At 38.9% G+C, this 17,882-nt stretch overlaps 1 protein-coding gene across 3 annotated transcripts in view; it reads right to left on the reverse strand.

Annotated features, from left to right (window-relative positions):
* msh3 (mutS homolog 3 (E. coli)) overlaps positions 1-17,882 on the reverse strand; it is a 98,906-nt gene that overhangs the window by 11,489 nt on the left and 69,535 nt on the right. For all 3 annotated transcript variants that reach the window (XM_061928766.2, XM_061928768.2, XM_061928767.2), the window contains exon 22: positions 96-228. In XM_061928766.2, coding sequence (XP_061784750.1) covers positions 96-228 — 133 coding nt within the window. The remainder of the gene's footprint in view (positions 1-95; positions 229-17,882) is intronic.

The following is a 17,882-nucleotide window of genomic DNA, read 5'->3' on the forward strand; positions in this document are numbered from 1 at the left end:
TTGGCAGGGGGCAGCAGTTGAATAGGCTGGACATAATAAGGGCATAAAACATCCTCATGTGCATACAATATATAGATTAAACATACAATACATACCATCCTTGTCAGTGGCCTCGTTAGGTTCATTGAGTAGGAAGGACATGTGGTAGTTGGCCACACTTTGTGGATACATCCTCTCCAGCTCACACAGGGGAGGGTAATGGGTCACAAACAGGGTGAGAGACTTCACCTGAAGTAGTGGAAGGACAGAGTTAAAAGTGCTTTATGATGCACTATGTTAAAGAAAACATACATTAGGAGATAGTAACAATCACGTCTGCAACATGTAGTAAGGATAGAGTATGGTAGTAGAAGTATGAAAACAAAGTAAGAGATTAAAGTTAGTGGTATTGAACCAACGGCTGCCATGTAAGCAAGTCTTCCCCTCCCCACCTACTAACATGCTTTGCAAGCCTCTAAACCCAAAGGTTGTTTTGTTTTTTTTAGCTGTGTTTATGTGTTTGCTTGTTTATTCTTCTTGGGGTCCAAAAGAAAATACAAACATACATAAATATGATTATGCAGAAAAATTTGCATACTATTTACAATTCACTGTGACTGCAAGGGTTCTCTCTCTGGGTACTCCGACTTCCTCCCACCTCCAAAAACATGCACCTGGGGATAGGCTGATAGCTGGGTTTCATATGACGTTGTATCAGTTTTTCTTGTTCGCGGCTTAATTCACACCATGGTCAAGCAGCTTGGGCATAGCATCAATACAAGTGAGAGTGAGTGTAGAGTTTGAGCAGAAAATGCCGTATTGCTGTTCTGTTCTTGGGTGTTCCAATTGTTCAAATAGAGAGATAGGAAAAAGCTTTCATAGAGTCCCGAAAGAAGTGGTTCAAAAAGGTAATAAAGTCAGGAAAAAAACGAAAGTGTGTCGAAGGAAATGGCTCTTAAAAAAAATCACTTTCATCATCTTTTGGAGTACAATCGGACCGCTTGTGTCTGCGGCGATCACTTTGTAAAATGTTTGTTTGAACATTTGATTTGTTTGAGAAACTTTCTGTGATGCAATTGAGTTTATTCTCTACTATATTAGTAGTGTTTGAAAGCAGAATTTAACGAAAATAAAGGACAAGAGATCGCATTGTGTTCTTTTGTAGTTTCTATGCCTAAAAATAACTACGACGACCTGGTTGTGCAAATGAACTAACGTCATGTTAAGTCCTCGTCATAAATATTTTAATTGTTTGTCCAATACACCATATTTTCTTTCTTTATTTTCATGACAGAAACTAAAAGCTCAGTTGGTGTTGTGCGGGAAAGCTTTACGTGCTTTATTTGACACAGATGACCACATTATAGCGTCTTTGGTGCTATTTGTTAGCCTCAATAAAATATCCTTAACAGTATTAATAAACTAGATAAATAAATATTTTGTTGGCTCAAAAGCATATGCTAAATCTTGATACCGCTAGCAAACATTCATGCTGAACAGCAAGGACATTTATAGATAAATAATGGGACAACATATGAACTTCACACCATAAAAACAACCGCAAACATGAATTGTAGATGAGAGTAATATTTGTAGCAGGAAATCAACTGCAAACAAACATATCCTTTTTGTCATTATCTTCCCAATAACAGCAGCACGGCACTTGTTATGTCAATCAAGTACGATACTTAGCGATGCACAAATAATACCAATTTTGTCTTTTACGGATTAATGTGTGGACCCCTCTAGATGTAAAGACATGTGCCTTCAATCTTTTCTTCTCTAAATACCGTGAGGGTCAAATGAAGAGAGATCGTAGGGAGCAGTAACCTCTTGATGATGATAAATGGTTTAAATTTAAAAAAAAATCTTTCTTCAGAGTGTAAAAATCTACTCTTACCATTTTAAATATTTTTTTCATGATTGGTTTTATGTTTGCCTCTAAACCATTCAAAACACGCCCAAATCTGCACTGATTCAGGTGCAGACAGTACCCTAATGGGGCTCTAGACCATTGCCTGAAACCCAGGATGTGCCGTTTGGTCACGTGATTGCAACACAGCTATTGGCAACACTAAATTGACCTTAGTGTGTGAATGTGACCTTAGAGGCACTTTTGAGGTCCTAAAACTCTGCCTTCCACTCTGGGGACAGAGAGCATTACAGCAGGGCTTGATCTGACCCCAGAATAGGCATTAAGGCTGCTAAAGTGGGGTTTACGAGGAAAGTGGAGGCACACCTGGACCAGAAAAACTCACGGCAGGTGTGGCAAGACATCCCACACCTGACAAGCTACAAAAGTAACTCATCAGCAGCAAACAACACAAAAGACTCACTAGCGGAGGAACTCAATCACTTCCTTGCCCATTTCAAGTCACCCAGGCCAGCCACACCCTAGATGCCCCTCCTACCCAATAGTCCTCAGCTGCTCGTCCTCCAAGAACACCAGGGGCCGGTTGGCATACTGGGCAAGGTACTCGGGGACTGAGTCCGTCCCTGACTTAAGGCAGCCACTGTCATCCCAGTCCCCAAGCCATAAAAGGCTTAAATGATTACAGACCAGTGGCACTGATGTCTGTGGTTATGAAGTGTTTTGAAAGGCTTGTTCTCCTATATATCAAAGCCTGTCTCCCCAAGAACTTCGATCCACATCAGTTTGCCTAAAGGCCAAACCGGTAAACAGAGGACGCCATCGTTACTGCTCCCCAATCAGCTGTGAACCATCTGCAACTCCTGAATACCTATGTCAGGATGCTGTTTGTCAACAACAGATGTCATCCTCCCTGACATCTTGGTGGAGATGTTGAGCTTACTGGATCCACCCCATCTGTTCCTGGATAAAGAACTTTGCGACCACCGACCCCAGGTTGTTAATGTGGGTCAACTGTGCTCCTCCATCCTGTCACTCAGCACTGGATCCCCTCAGAGCTGTGTGTTGAGTCCACTCCTGTACACCCTATATACTGTACATATGACTGTCAACATTCTTCCCTCGAACTCTATCAACAGCCTACAGAGAGGAAATACAGGCGCTGGCAGGGTGGTGCACCAAGAGTAACCTGAGGCTGAACATCACAAGACCAAGGAGATGGTCATTGATTTTAGGAGACAGAGAAGGGAACACGCTCCACTTGTAGTAAATGGAGCATGTGTGGAGACGGTGACCTCATTTGAGTGCCTGGGAACTTACAACTTGGAGGACCTCAACATTGCAGCATTGGTCAAAAATGTACAGTAGAGACTCCACTTCCTTTGTGTGCTCCAGAAGAACAGTGTTCATTTTGACAGTATTTAATTTAGTTTTAGTCATAGTCTTTTGAGGAAAATGTATTTTAGTTTTAGTCATATTTTAGTAAGCTAAATTGATTTAGTTTTAGTCGACTGAAATTACAGTAAAGTTTGTCAACTAAAATACATACAAATAAGACATAGGATAACGTATCTTTGAAGTTTTATATAGGTTATTGCGTAGCATCTCAAAAACCAAATTCATAACTATACCTGCACTAAATAAATACATCAAGAACTAAATTTCACACTAACCTTACTGTGTGTTATTATTTTAGCTGAAATTAAGAGGTCTATGAATGTTGTCATTCATCCAGGTCATTGTAATCTCAGGACATTCAATCGATCGCAACTGGACTGTTTGGTTTGTCTTAGAAGACGTTTCGCCTCTCATCCGAGTAGGCTTCATCAGTTCATGCTCAAAGACTTAGATTTGTCAGATCTAGTCTTAGACTTAGATTGGCCAGATCTAGTCTTGTGGCTGGTTCAGATGACTTCTAAGACAAACCAAATAGTCCAGTTGCGATCGATTGAATGCCCTGAGATTAGCTGAAATTAAGCATTTTTTTTCAATTATTGAATAAAATACGACTAAAATGGTCAAATGAAGGAACAAACTAGTTTTAATTTATATTGTGTATTACAACACTGTGGTACACAATTGGCGTCTTGGCCACTGTCCCGTTAAAATACAACAACTAGCATTATGAATCTAGAACAGGGGTCTGCAACCTGTGGCTCTTTTATCCCTCTGTTGCGGATGCAGCTAGTTTTTGCTTCTGTGTACTGTGGTAAATACGCTGTCCAATGAGGCACCGTCATGAGTCTTTCAAAGTTCTGCATCAGCCATTCAATTCTTGGGGCAGTGTTTTCTGGTAAAAACCATGACACTTAGCGTGTCATGATTTACCCTGTTAGCTTCCTTTGATATTAAGAAATAATGGTAACTAGAGAGGGATTGTGTTTCATTGGAATTTGTGCTGTTTTACAATACTTTAATTGCAAACAAAGATGGCATTTTTGCAAAGGTGGGCAGTATGCCTCATTGAATTGCATCAACACAGGACAGGTACTAAAAGCCAACCAATTACAGCCTTTGAGGCGTAGCTGCTGCACAAGGTTAGTCTCACAAGAGGATTTGGAGGAGGACGACAGAGCTCGCCTTAACGCAGCAGCATAAACAAGTTGTAGATAGAAAAGCGCCAAAGTGCAGAACCATGGAAATACCTAGTAAAGGAGAAACATGGAAGAAAAGGAGATGTGTGACAACCAGTGTTAGGCATAATGCAGTTACATAATAACAGGGTTACTAACACATGCACAACTTTAACTACTATGGGGGAATAGTTGACAACAATACAATGAAGTGATTATAATGTAATCCCACAATACCATGTTTATGGACAAGGAGAGATACAGCCACCAAAGCATATTCAACCCCTGAATTAAATATGATTTCTCCAGATTCTCTGAACCTTTCGATGATATTACGGACTGTAGATGGTGAAATCCCTAAATTCCTTGCAATAGCTCGTTGAGAAATGTTGTTCTTAAACAATTTGCTCGCGCATTAGTTTACAAAGTGATGACCCTCGCCCCATCCTTGTTTGTGAATGACTGAGCATTTCATGGAAGCTGCTTTTATACCCAATTATGGCACCCACCTGTTCCCAATTAGCCTGTTCACCTGTGGGATTTTCCAAATAAGTGTTTGATGAGCATTCCTTAACTTTCTCAGTCTTTTTTGCCACTTGTGCCAGCCTTTTTGAAACATGTTGCAGGCATCAAATTCCAAATGAGCTAATATTTGCAAAAAATAACGTTTTCCAGTTCGAACGTTAACGTATCATGTCTTTGCAGTCTATTCAATTGAATACAGGTTGAAAAGGATTTGCAAATCATCGTATTCTGTTTTTATTTTCGATTTACGCAAAGTGCCAACTGCACTGGTTTTGGGGTTTGTAAAATGTTTGTCCTTAGACTTTTATTCTAACAAGATGTCATGTTTAATGTTCATGTACATGCTTTGACAAGGATGGTTTCTTTATCCGAGTACAAAAGAGATATGTAGGACTGGAAAAATAAGGATTAAAAAAAAAGGAAATAACACAACAAATGGTAGGTGGTAACAATTATGTAACAGTCTGTCCATGCTGAAGAACAAAGAGGATTTGTGACTACATTGTATCCATATTAGGACAGGCTTAGTGGACTAATAAACCACTTTTAGAAAACATGAGTTTTGCAGGTTTTTGGCAGAAACACTGACGCTCATTTTCTCAACAATGACAAGCCTGAGTGTTGCTGATTATAGTCTCTCATTAAATTGTTGTGCTGCTAACTCAAATACGCACCAGCTGGCCCTCGCAGTACGACTCCTCACCACAACAAATGCATTTAATTCTCCCGCTTATCTTAATGCCTCGCTCGGATGCAAATGGGACACATAGTCCTGAAAGTTGGATTAAATATGTCCCAAACCACCAGTAAAAATTATGCATTGTGGGTTGGCAACACATGGCTCTCTGCATGTTTTACATCAGAACTGCTGGCTCTTAAACCCAGTCTACTACTGTACCTTGCTCGGTGTGACAAAGGTCACATGTCAGTAGAAATACCTCTCTATAAACGAGGCAAGCATGGCGACGCCCACACACTTCCCAACTAAAGACACAGACCTGAACCCACGGTAACGCATATATTACACACACACTCACATTACTTTAAATCACTGTTGTCCACCTACATTGAAAGGTACAAACAAATGGAGAGCTATGTCAGCAGCAGGCAACCTGAATAATGGACTGATTGGATGCTAACGGCCGCTCGTTAGCAGACCACCCCAGGGTGCACTGACAGCATCATTGGGCAAAGCTGCAGATGAAATTAGAGCTGAAGCGATTAGTTGACATTCATCGATTAGTTGATAGAAAGTTCACGCGCGAGGGAAGATTATTCACTTTGATTGTTTCCAGTCTTCTACATCTTAGTGCCAGCACAGTACGGTAGTTTAAACACTTTCAAAGACAGATTTAGGATATAAATAAACAATCTTTGTTTAGAATAGAATACACTATTATTAATTATTAACGCTACAAAGCGTGGATTTGTTGCTGACTTAGTGAGCAAAAACTAAAATATTTATTTCAAGAAAACTTTGTAGGTGTGGGATGGGCTAACTAAAGACTTGATGCAGATCTGGAAAGTATTGATTTTCACTTATTCCTGTTAGGGTCTGCTTACATTGTGGTGTCACCCACCACATCCAGCAGATGGCGCTGCAATGAAATAAGCTTGATGGTGTTATAGAAAGAATGTACTACTTTATTATTCTGATGAAGTATTGCGTATTAAACAATATTAACAACCTTAAAAACGAATAATAAACCTTACTATATTTTCAACTATGAATGAGGATCGGACACACGACCTTCTGTTTGGCAACTGGGTATTAATGACGCGTGCCAAGAGAGCTACCGGAAGTCCAAAACGCATACAATGTAGGTCGATATACTGTATTAGAAGTTATATAAGTTTTGTTTTGCAGTCATTCCTCGCCACATCACGCTTCAAATATTGAGGCTTCACAACATTGCAGATTTATTTTTCATCTTTTTTTTTTTTTTTAGCATATTCTACAATTTTCTTGGTCCTAAACTAAGCATTTTCAAGCATAAAAATGGCTGAATAAATTAAAAATATCAAAACTACTGTCAGTCGCCCCTGTTCATTATTGTGGCCACTGATTGGCTCAGCCTCAGACAGCATTACTATATTAATTAATAGTGTAAAGGTGATTCAAGGGTGTTATTTCATCTCTAGAGAGCTCTCTAAATGTTGACAAATGTATTTAAAGGGGAACATTATCACAATTTCAGAAGGGTTAAAACCATTAAAAATCAGTTCCCAGTGGCTTATTTTATTTTTCGAAGTTTTTTTCAAAATTTTACCCATCACGCAATATCCCTAAAAAAACCTTCAAAGTGCCTGATTTTAACCATCGTTATATACACCCGTCCATTTTCCTGTGACGTCACACAGTGATGCCAATACAAACAAACATGGCGGATAGAACAGCAAGATATAGCGACATTAGCTCGGATTCAGACTCGGATTTCAGCGGCTTAAGCTATTCAACAGATTACGAGTGTATTGAAACGGATGGTTGTAGTGTGGAGGCAGGTAGCGAAAACAAAATTGAAGAAGAAACTGAAGCTATTGAGCCATATCGGTTTGAACCGTATGCAAGCGAAACCGACGAAAACGACACGACAGCCAGCGACACGGGAAAAGCGAGGACGAATTCGGCGATCGCCTTCTAACCAACGATTGGTATGTGTTTGTTTGGCATTAAAGGAAACTAACAACTATGAACTAGGTTTACAGCATATGAAATACATTTGGCAACAACATGCACTTTGAGAGTGCAGACAGCCCAGTTTTCATCAATTAATATATTCTGTAGACATACCCTCATCTGCTCTCTTTTCCTGAAAGCTGATCTGTCCAGTCCAGTTGGAAATGCATCTGCTTTGAGTGTTGCAGGATATCCACACTTTCTTGCCATCTCTGTCGTAGCATAGCTTTCGTCGGTAAAGTGTGCGGAACAAACGTCCAATTTCTTGCCACTTTCGCATCTTTGGGCCACTGGTGCAACTTGAATCCGTCCCTGTTCGTGTTGTTACACCCTCCGACAACACACCGACGAGGCATAATGTCTCCAAGGTACGGAAAACAGTCGAAAAAACGGAAAATAACAGAGCTGATTTGACTCGGTGTTTGTAATGTGTTTGAAAAATGGCGGATTGCTACCCGATGTGACGTCACGTCGTGACGTCATCGCTCCGAGAGCGAATAATAGAAAGGCGTTTAATTCGCCAAAATTCACCCATTTAGAGTTCGGAAATCGGTTAAAAAAATATATGGTCTTTTTTCTGCAACATCAAGGTATATATTGACGCTTACATAGGTCTGGTGATAATGTTCCCCTTTAACAGTCTTTTTATGTTCTCGCAATGAAAATACTTGATTTATAATACATGATTCCTGACTCATAAATGAGTTTATCGCCGGCATATCTGGAACCAATGAACAGCAAAAAACGAGGGACAATTGTATATGTGATAAAGCCAATTACCGTAATATTTAATAATGCATCTAATTGACAACCAATTTTATTTTTAAAAGAAGCCAGGGTCCAAAAATTACCACTGGGCCACACTTATGGACAACCACGTGTGTCTTGAGATAACTTCTGTTGTTAATTGGAGCTATACAAACAAAACTGACTCGACTTATTTCATTTGTTCACTAGTCAAAATTTAAATGTTATTCCATTTAATTCTGAGGCAATAAAACCCCCTATAAGTTTTCATCCATCCATCCATCTTCTACAACTTGTCCCTCTGGGTGTCGCAGGGGTGCTGGAGCCTATCCCAGCTGAACTCAGGCGGATAGCGGGGTACACCCTAGACAAGTCACCATCTCATCGCAGGGCCAACACAGTTTCCCAATAATTTACAATAGAATAAAATACTTTCATTACCTCTACCACAGGGGTGTCAAACGTAGGCCGGATCAGGCCCGTGAACAGGTTTTATCCGGCCCGCGAGATTAGTTTTCTAAGTATAAAAATTAGCCGAAATTTTTGAATGAAAGAAACTGCTGTTCTAAATTTGTCCACTAGATGTCACAATAGCAATTATTTGTATCTTTATAGATGATGCTACATATGTAAAAAAAAAACAAAAAAAAAACACATGATGTTAGTACATCAGTCGAGGAAAATGAGCAAACTACATAAATAACATCTTGTAATTGTATTTTGATATTATTTTTTTATCTTGAGAGATTGAAAATTAACACCAATGAGTTGACTGATGAACATTATCACATAATTTATTCAGAAAGTAGAAATAACGACAAATAAAGGTAGAATATTATTAACCGCAACATGTAAGTGTAAAAAAAAAACAACAACATTAAGATTTGTACATTTTCAGAATGGGCTTGTTCAATTTTTAAACAAAAAAAACAATCTGAAGTTGTCTTTATTTTTAAGTTATGACGTGATTTTACCAGTCCGGCCCACTTGGGAGTAGATTTTTCTCCATGTGGCCCCCGATCTAAAATTAGTTTGACACCCCTGCTCTACCACAATCAAGTGTGAATCGAGTTAAATTGACAATTGTGAGGTAATACATTTGTAGGATCGCGCAAAAAACAAGTAAGACAAAGTGCGGAATGGAACTACCAGAATAAACAGATGGAGTTAAGGAGAAACAGTCTGCTATCATGTGCATCACTACCAACTACAGTAAAGGACCAGAATGCAATAATAGCATTGACCAGGCACTTCAATATGTTCAATGAAAGGAGTTTGATGTTTAGGAATCGTAAATGATTGTGCAGTCAGTGTAACATGATAAATGCATGTAACATGTTCTAATATGCAATTAGTGCAGCATTCGGTAAGATTGAAGAGCCAATGAGACACTTGTAATAAAGTGCCTACTGTGTATACACTAAAGCAGTGTTTTTCAACCTTTTTTGAGCCAAGGCACATTTTTGTCATAATTGAAAAAATGCGGAGGCACACCACCAGCAGAAAACATAAAAACATTAAACTCAGTAGCTGATATTGACAATAAAAAATTGTTCTCACAAGTTTTGGATAAGAATTCAAACCATAACCAACCATGCATGACTATAGCTCTTGTCTCAAAGTACTGTCACATCACGCTGTGACTTATTTGGGGTTTTTTGGTGTCTTCCTGTGTGTAGTGTTTTAGTTCTTGTCTTGCGCTCTTATTTTGGTGGCTTTTCCTGTTTTGTTGGTATTTTCCTGTAGAAGTTTCATGTCTTCTGTACATTGTTGATTGTCATGTCATGTTCGGATGTAATTTGTGGACGCTGTCTGCTCCACACGCTGTAAGTCTTTGCTGTCTTCCAGCATTCTGTTTTTGTTTACTTTGCAACCAGTTCAGTTTTAGTTTCGTTTTGCATAGCCTTCCCTAAGCTTCAATGCCTTTTCTTAGCGGCACTCGCCTTTTGTTTATTTTTGGTTTAAGCCAGGGGTCGGCAAAAAATATTTTTAACCCAAATAGGCGAAATTACATATTCTCCCACGGCACACCAGACTCTATCTCACGGCACACTAGTGTGCCGCGGCACAGTGGTTGAAAAACACTGCACTACAGAGATCCAATAATGCCAAGTAAAATCCTCTCAAAAAATTCCACCAGCTTCCTCTTCTACAGTAATGTTACACTCTAAATTGTCACCTGGCTCATGTCCCCTATAGAGACTCTTCTGACTGCTGTTTCCTAATCACATGCTGTCAAAGAGCCAGTGGGATACCAGCATGTGCACACATTGAAGTTGCGGGCAATGTGATCCTAAGCGAAAGGCTAGAGGTGGCAGCACAGCATCGCCGTCTCCAAGCAGTAGCACTTTTCCATTCAAGTAGATGCAACTGCAATTCTTCAGAGCTAACAAAGCGCTCCTCTGTGCATTTAAGAGCCAACATGGATAAAGAGTACTGCATGTGTTAACATGTCGCTCATATGTTATCTTGTTTGGGTTCAACAATTATGTGAACAGCACATGACCTTTATTTTTTGTTTTTATGCGCAATAAGAGCCATTAGATTGAGGCAGCTTCATGGGGCCTGGTTGGGAGTCTGGTAACTTAAGATAAAGCTCAGCTAAATGATGCCATGATATGGACACACTTGGGATGCAATGTGTTCGTTTTTGTGGTTGTGGTTTGCAATGGTGTAGAGTCGCTTCATCAAAAGAACAAAGACTTTGTGGTTATCCAGAATAATACTATGTTAACTAGTATACTACCACAGTGTAACCCAATAAATATTGTAGTTTGTCTTCCAAAATCTCAATTCGTCTACAAAACCCAAAACCAGTGAAGTTGGCGCATTGTGTAATTCGTAAATAAAAATAAAATACAATTATTTGACGTATATTCAATTGAATACACTGCAAAGACAAGGTATTTAATGTTCAAACTGAGAAACATTTTTTTTTGCAAATAATCAAATCAATCAAAGAATTTAATGGCAGCAACACGTTGCAAAAAAGTTGGCACGGGGGCATTTTTACCACTGTGTTACATGGCCTTTCCTTTTAACAACACTCAGTAAACATTTGGGACCTGAGGAGACCAATTTTTTAAGCTTTTCAGGAGGAATTTTTTTTCCATTCTTCTTTGATGTACAGCTTAAGTTGTTCAACAGTCCGGGGTCTCTGTTGTGGTATTTTAGGCTTCATAATGCGCCACACATTTTCAATGGGAGACAGGTCTGGACTGCAGGCAGGCCAAAGAAGCCACACTGTTGTAACACATGGCTAGGCATTTTCTTGCTGAAATAAGCAGGGGCGTCCATGATAATGTTGCTTGGATGGCAACATATGTTGCTCCAAAACCTGTATGTACCTTTCAGCATTAATGGTGCCTTCACAGATGTGTAAGTTACCCATGCCTTGGGCACTAATACACCCCCATACCATCACAGATGCTGGCTTTTGAACTTTGTGCCTACAACAATCCGAATGGTTCTTTTCCTCTTTGTTCCGGAGGACACAACATCCACAGTTTCTAAAAACAATTTGAAATGTGGACTCGTCAGACCACAGAACACTTTTACACTTTGCATCAGTCCATCTTAGATGATCTCGGACCCAGCGAAGCCGGCAGCGTTTCTGGGTGTTGTTGATAAATGGCTTTCGGTTTGCATAATACAGTTTTAACTACAGATGTAGCGACATACTGTAGTTACTGACAGTGGTTTTCTGAAGTGTTCCTGAGCCCATGTGGTGATATCCTTTACACAGTGATGTCGGTTTTTGATGCAGTATCCCCTGAGGGATCGAAGGTCCGTAATATCATTGCTTACGTGCGGTGATTTCTCCAGATTCTCTGAACCTTTCGATGATATTACGGACCGTAGATTGTGAAACCCCTAAATTCCTTGCAATAGCTCGTTGAGAAATGTTGTTCTTAAACTGTTCGACAATTTTCTCACGCATTTGTTCACCAAGTGGTGACTCTCGCCCCATCCTTGTTTGTGAATGACTGAGCATTTCATGGAAGCTGCTTTTATACCCAATCATGGCACCAAATTCCAAATGAGCTAATATTTGCAAAAAATAAAGGTTTCCAGTTCGAACGTTAAGTATCTTGTCTTTGCAGTCTATTTAATTGAACATAGGTTGAAAAGGATTAGCAAATCATTGTATTCTGTTTTTATTTACGATTTACACAACGTGCCAACTTCACTGGTTTTGGGTTTTGTAATTGGGAAGTTGTTGAATTGATAGTTCATTCATTTTATTCAACTTAATCGTACCTAACCAAACCTCAGCGAAGCCTCTATAATTAAACATGTTTTTTTCTTTTTCTTTAGATTTTGGTGACATTTGTCCCCAAAATAGAAGAATATACCTAAATTAAATGGGGTAAAAAGTCTCTCATTGAAAGTGGTGAAAATGTCACTTGTTATCAGAGTATGGTGATGTTTTCTGTTTGGCAGTGGTTAATTTTTCTTTACATTGGTAAAATGGTTAAAGAATTTACTTAAATGGGACTTACAATGATTTTCTTATTTTCTAACTTAACTGTTACAATGTTGGATATATGTTAAAACAATATCAGAGCGTCAAATCATAAGGTTCATGCATTTTAGTGTGAGCTTGCACGCAGTGTTGGATGTCTCTGTTCGCGTGGTTTTGCAGTCTGGATACATTATGACCTAACAGCGGGGTGAATGCACTTTTTAGGACACTTAAGGCTGGGATACACTCTCGCGCTACGTAACTTGCGTCCCGTGTGAAGGCGTTTTGGTTGGTTTTAGCCCTTTTGTTGGGGCTGACTTTTAAAGTGCAATTCTCTTCCAAAACACTAAAGGGCAGCGTCTCCAGAAAAAGCAAACACAGCTGTTGTTGGCTAGATATTTACCATCTTGTGACGAGCAAAAGACAACCACAAGGTCGACAATTTTGTTGGCACTGGAACAAATAATTCAGAAACATCTGTTTAATTTTAATGGACGTTTTATTCATAAACCAGAGAAAAATATGTATGTGAATATTGATTGTGCAAGCCCTGAACGAGTCGCAGAAGAGGATGGGAACATTTGCAACACATTTTGTCGTTTGGGACACGTTAGTAAATTTTAAATGAACAAAACTGTTAAATAACTATTGTAATGACCTGCTGATAGTATGTTTTGTGTTCATGTGTTATTGATGTTCAGAGCTTTCATGTTCGCGAACATAACCTGCTTGAAAGATGATTGACGGAGACTGAGGAAATGTGTGTGAGAGAAAAAGACGTGTGCAAGAAAAATAATATGTGTCGGAATTGAACCTGTTCGCACAAGCTTGGCAATAAAAGTTAAAAAGAGTGTCGTACTTTGTGACTTCTTCTGGACACAACAACACATTAAGTAATTGTTTTTAAAGTGCACCGAGATATTAAGTACACAACCACAGCTGCTTTATCTTATACATTAATTTGTGCTTACAGCACAACATTTTCTCTCCTGTGCTTGGGGATCCTTTTCAAAAGTTACCTATCACAGCTTTGTGGTGACACGAAGCTAGTAACTTTTCGGAGGTGCACGCAAGGCTTGCGGGAGGGTGCGCAGCGGGAGGAGGCAAGAGCGTCGATTACGTAAGTTACATGGCGCGAGAGTATAAACCAGGCTTTAGTAAAGCGCTCAGTCCGAGGAGGAGAAGCCTTTCCCCCTATGCTTCAGGCTGTGAGGCAAGACAAAAAATGTAGGCTACACTATCCTTTTCATCTAATCGTGGCATAACATACGCGTGTGACATGCAGTGACATGCTGTAGTAAATGGTGCTAAAAGCAGCTTTTTTGCAGGTGTACCCAATGTGGCTGGGTGAACCTATAAAATGTTTTTGTGAAGTTTAATTTCGACCGTGTCTGGAAAAGCAATTGTGGTGACAAGTTGAAGATATACATTGAAACCTTGTTTTTTTTCAAATGATAAATTCTTATACTTTTGAGAGGATGGAGCGTGGTTTCATTTGCAATCTGGGAACGCCTCCAGAAACAAACATCTTGCAGACACTCAAAAAAGCGGGTTTGTAAAAGTGACCTTGGAGCAAAATTTACACCAAATTAACACCAAAGCATGTCTAGACCCAATCAGGTCCCCTTTAAAATAATTATAATACAGTTAATAAAGCTTATATGATGACACCAACCTGTCACGCTTACACAGGGATCACTAACTGGTGAACCATGTTCCTATAAGGATCTGGACCCATTTAAGAAATATTTAAAGTTTTGCTGAAACACTGATTGGCGTAGCTTTTATAGACTTTACGATACTGGTTGATCATATCAGGAAAGAAAGGCCTATAACTGTAACTGGACCTATTTAAAATTACCATGTTAATTTAAAGCAGGCAATACTTAAAGAGAGTCCGGGCTTTAAAAAGTAATTATATTTAACTATATATATATATATATATTTAACTATATATATATATATATTTAACTATATATATATACATATACATATATATATATATATGTGTGTGTATATATATATATATATATATATATATATATATATATATATATATATATATATATATATATATATATATATATATATATATATATATAGGCTGCTGCCCCCGCGACCCGACCTCGGATAAGCGGAAGAAGATGGATGGATGGATATATATATATATAATTGTATTTATTTTATTTAAGTTCGCTTCTCTTTCTTCCCCTCCATTTATCTGTTTTTTTTTCATAATTCAAGTTTTCATTATATACATGTATTGTTTCATCTGAAACAATTGTATTGTTAATTATTGTCATTATTCATGCTCAATAGTGCTATTTCTATTGGTATTTTTTTGCTCCATTCGTAGTGCAATAATGTTCATTGGATTTCTGTTATTAATATTTACTTCACTAACTGCTTCTCTGCTATAATTTTTCGTATCATATTTGCACATATCGTTTTTGCTGATGTTGTTCTGTTGTTGTTGTTGTTGTTTCACTGTCGTATCCCCCTATTGTCTTTGCAATTATCTCCCTCTGTCTTCCTTTTTTTCTTCTTTCTATCCCCCCTGCTCCAGTCAGGCTGCGCCAAACATTAAATAAATCAATCTAATAAAGTAAAATACAAATAAGGACACAAGAGAAGTATACCACACTTCTCTTTTGTAAAGTAAATATGTACAGCAGATATGGACGTGAGTGACTGGACAGGACAAACAATTTTTTTTTTTTTTTTTTTTTTTTTTTTTTTTTTTAACTTTAATAATGATTTGGAGTGCAAAAGAAAGCGGAAAAGAAAACGTAGCTCTCTTTGACCACTTGTTCTTTTATTACCATTACATTTCACAACACAGCAGCAACAGAATGTGGTAAGTAGCAAACTGCTCAGTCTGCATTAACACCACTGATGAATTAATTGCATGCCTACATAGATGTATGTGAGCACTTCTTTATGATTATGTCCTGTTTCGTTTTATTGGCATTAATTGTTGGCATTCTATATCTTACTGAGGGACGACAGTTAAAAATAGCTCTATAGCTAACACTGACACATTTACAGAAATTTGTATTAAATACAAATTAATTTTATTGTAAACAACAGTCCAGAAAGTTGATTGTGCATTAATTACAGTGCATGCAGAGATAAAAATGCTGGATGCTAACCACTCATGATACAACTACAACCATCTTGTGAATTTTAAAAACTTAATCCTGAGGTTTCCTACAGCCACAACTGTTATTTCCAATGTTTTCTTTACCCGATTTTTGTGTTTTTAGACTACACACCTAGCAGCCATAGAAGAAGACTGCTCCCCTCACCTCCCAGGGGGTGATCAAGGGTGATGGGTCAAATGCAGAGAATAATTTTGCCACACCTAGTGTGTGTGTGACAATCATTGGTACTTTAACTTTAACTTGCCAGTTAATTGACAAATGGAATTTATGAGAAAACAATTTAAAAAAAATGTATGTCTCTAACACCATCCATCCATCCATTTTCTACCGCTTATGGTTTTAATTGGATTGTGCAGGTGTTATACAATGTTAGCACAGCGCGAGGAGACGAGTGCAGACATAACGAACAGCACACTAGGCTGTTTACAGCCCCACTGTGTGATTCTCTGAGAAACCATAAGCCATAAGTGAGATGTTGTGAGTCGTAGTTTTGCAGTGAACACGTGTCATCTCACACCTGTTTACTGAAGTGTTACTGTACCATTTAGTGTCATGCAAAAAGAGGAGTGTGATGTGTACGTGGCGCTAACTGTGGTGTAAAGCTAATGGCATGACCTGCTGCTAGTGTGAAGTCAACTGATAAAACTGACAGTCACGAGAGGATAATGGCTGAAGCGAAGGAGGGCACAATGAGACTTTTTAACAAGGAGGGAACACCAAAATGCATGCCGACTGTGACTCCTACATGTATTAAATCGAGCAACTTGTAGCTTAAGTGAGTTTTCTCTCTTTTTCTCTTTCAGCATCAAGGCCATCGCGTCCACGAGTGGCATTATGAAATCTATCAACATTCTTAACTACCTACCGGGTGAGTGCTGAGGGCAGGGAAAGGTGTGTTACTATAACAACGGAGTCAAAAGAGGAGAAGTCTGAATTTGAAGCGAGCAGGCGAGTCTGGTGAGGAGGAAGAGGATGTGGCAGTGGAGGAGGAGGAGGAGAGAGAGGTGGAGGAGGAGTGGGTGGAAGCGAGCATGAAAGCCATTGTTGGTCTTCGTATACCAAGAAGGGTTTTTGCTGCAAAGCCAAACTTCTATTTTGATTTTTTTAGCTAGGCTTTTCTAACAAATCAATGTGGTTATGCAACAGGTTGTTACATACAGCAGCTCCAGCTTTACTGGTCTGATCATTTCTGTTTTACTGCAATATTCTATAATCCACAAGATTCTGTATGAAAATAATGTAAAATATATGGGACTTATGATGAATTTTGTCTTTTCTGACTTATAAATGTGGTTACAATATTGGAAACTCATGTTAAACAATACCAAAACATCATAAGATTCATGCATTTTTGCAGGAGCTTGCACGCAGTTTTGGATGCCTATGTTCGCGAGGTGTTGCAGTCTGGCTACGTTGCGACTTCATCATGAAGTGGGAAAGCACTTATTTATACATTAAGTCAAGCTCTCAGCCGTAGAGCGGGGGGTCCAATCAAACTGCTACAAGCCATGAGAAAACTGGAAAAAATGTAAGCTATAGTATTATAGGCAGGAACATAAACGCTGCTAAATCAGCAGGATTTATGCTGAATTGATCGGAAAGTGGGCACATGTAACTAATGTTGTTAAAATAGAATACAACATTTTTTTTTAAATTGTATTATATGCGTCATGATTTATGTTTGCTACTCTTTGTCTGCTCTTTAAGACGGATACAATATACATACTTGCCAACCCTCCCGATTTTCCAGGGAGACTCCCGAATTTCAGTGCCCCTCCCGAAAATCTCCCGGGGCAACCATTCTCCCGAATTTCTCCCGATTTCCACCCGGACAACAATATTGGGGGCGTGCCTTAAAGGCACTGCCTTTAGCGTCCTCTCT

Source organism: Nerophis lumbriciformis, linkage group LG33, assembly GCF_033978685.3.
Source record: "Nerophis lumbriciformis linkage group LG33, RoL_Nlum_v2.1, whole genome shotgun sequence".
In the NCBI taxonomy this organism is placed as follows: domain Eukaryota; kingdom Metazoa; phylum Chordata; class Actinopteri; order Syngnathiformes; family Syngnathidae; genus Nerophis; species Nerophis lumbriciformis.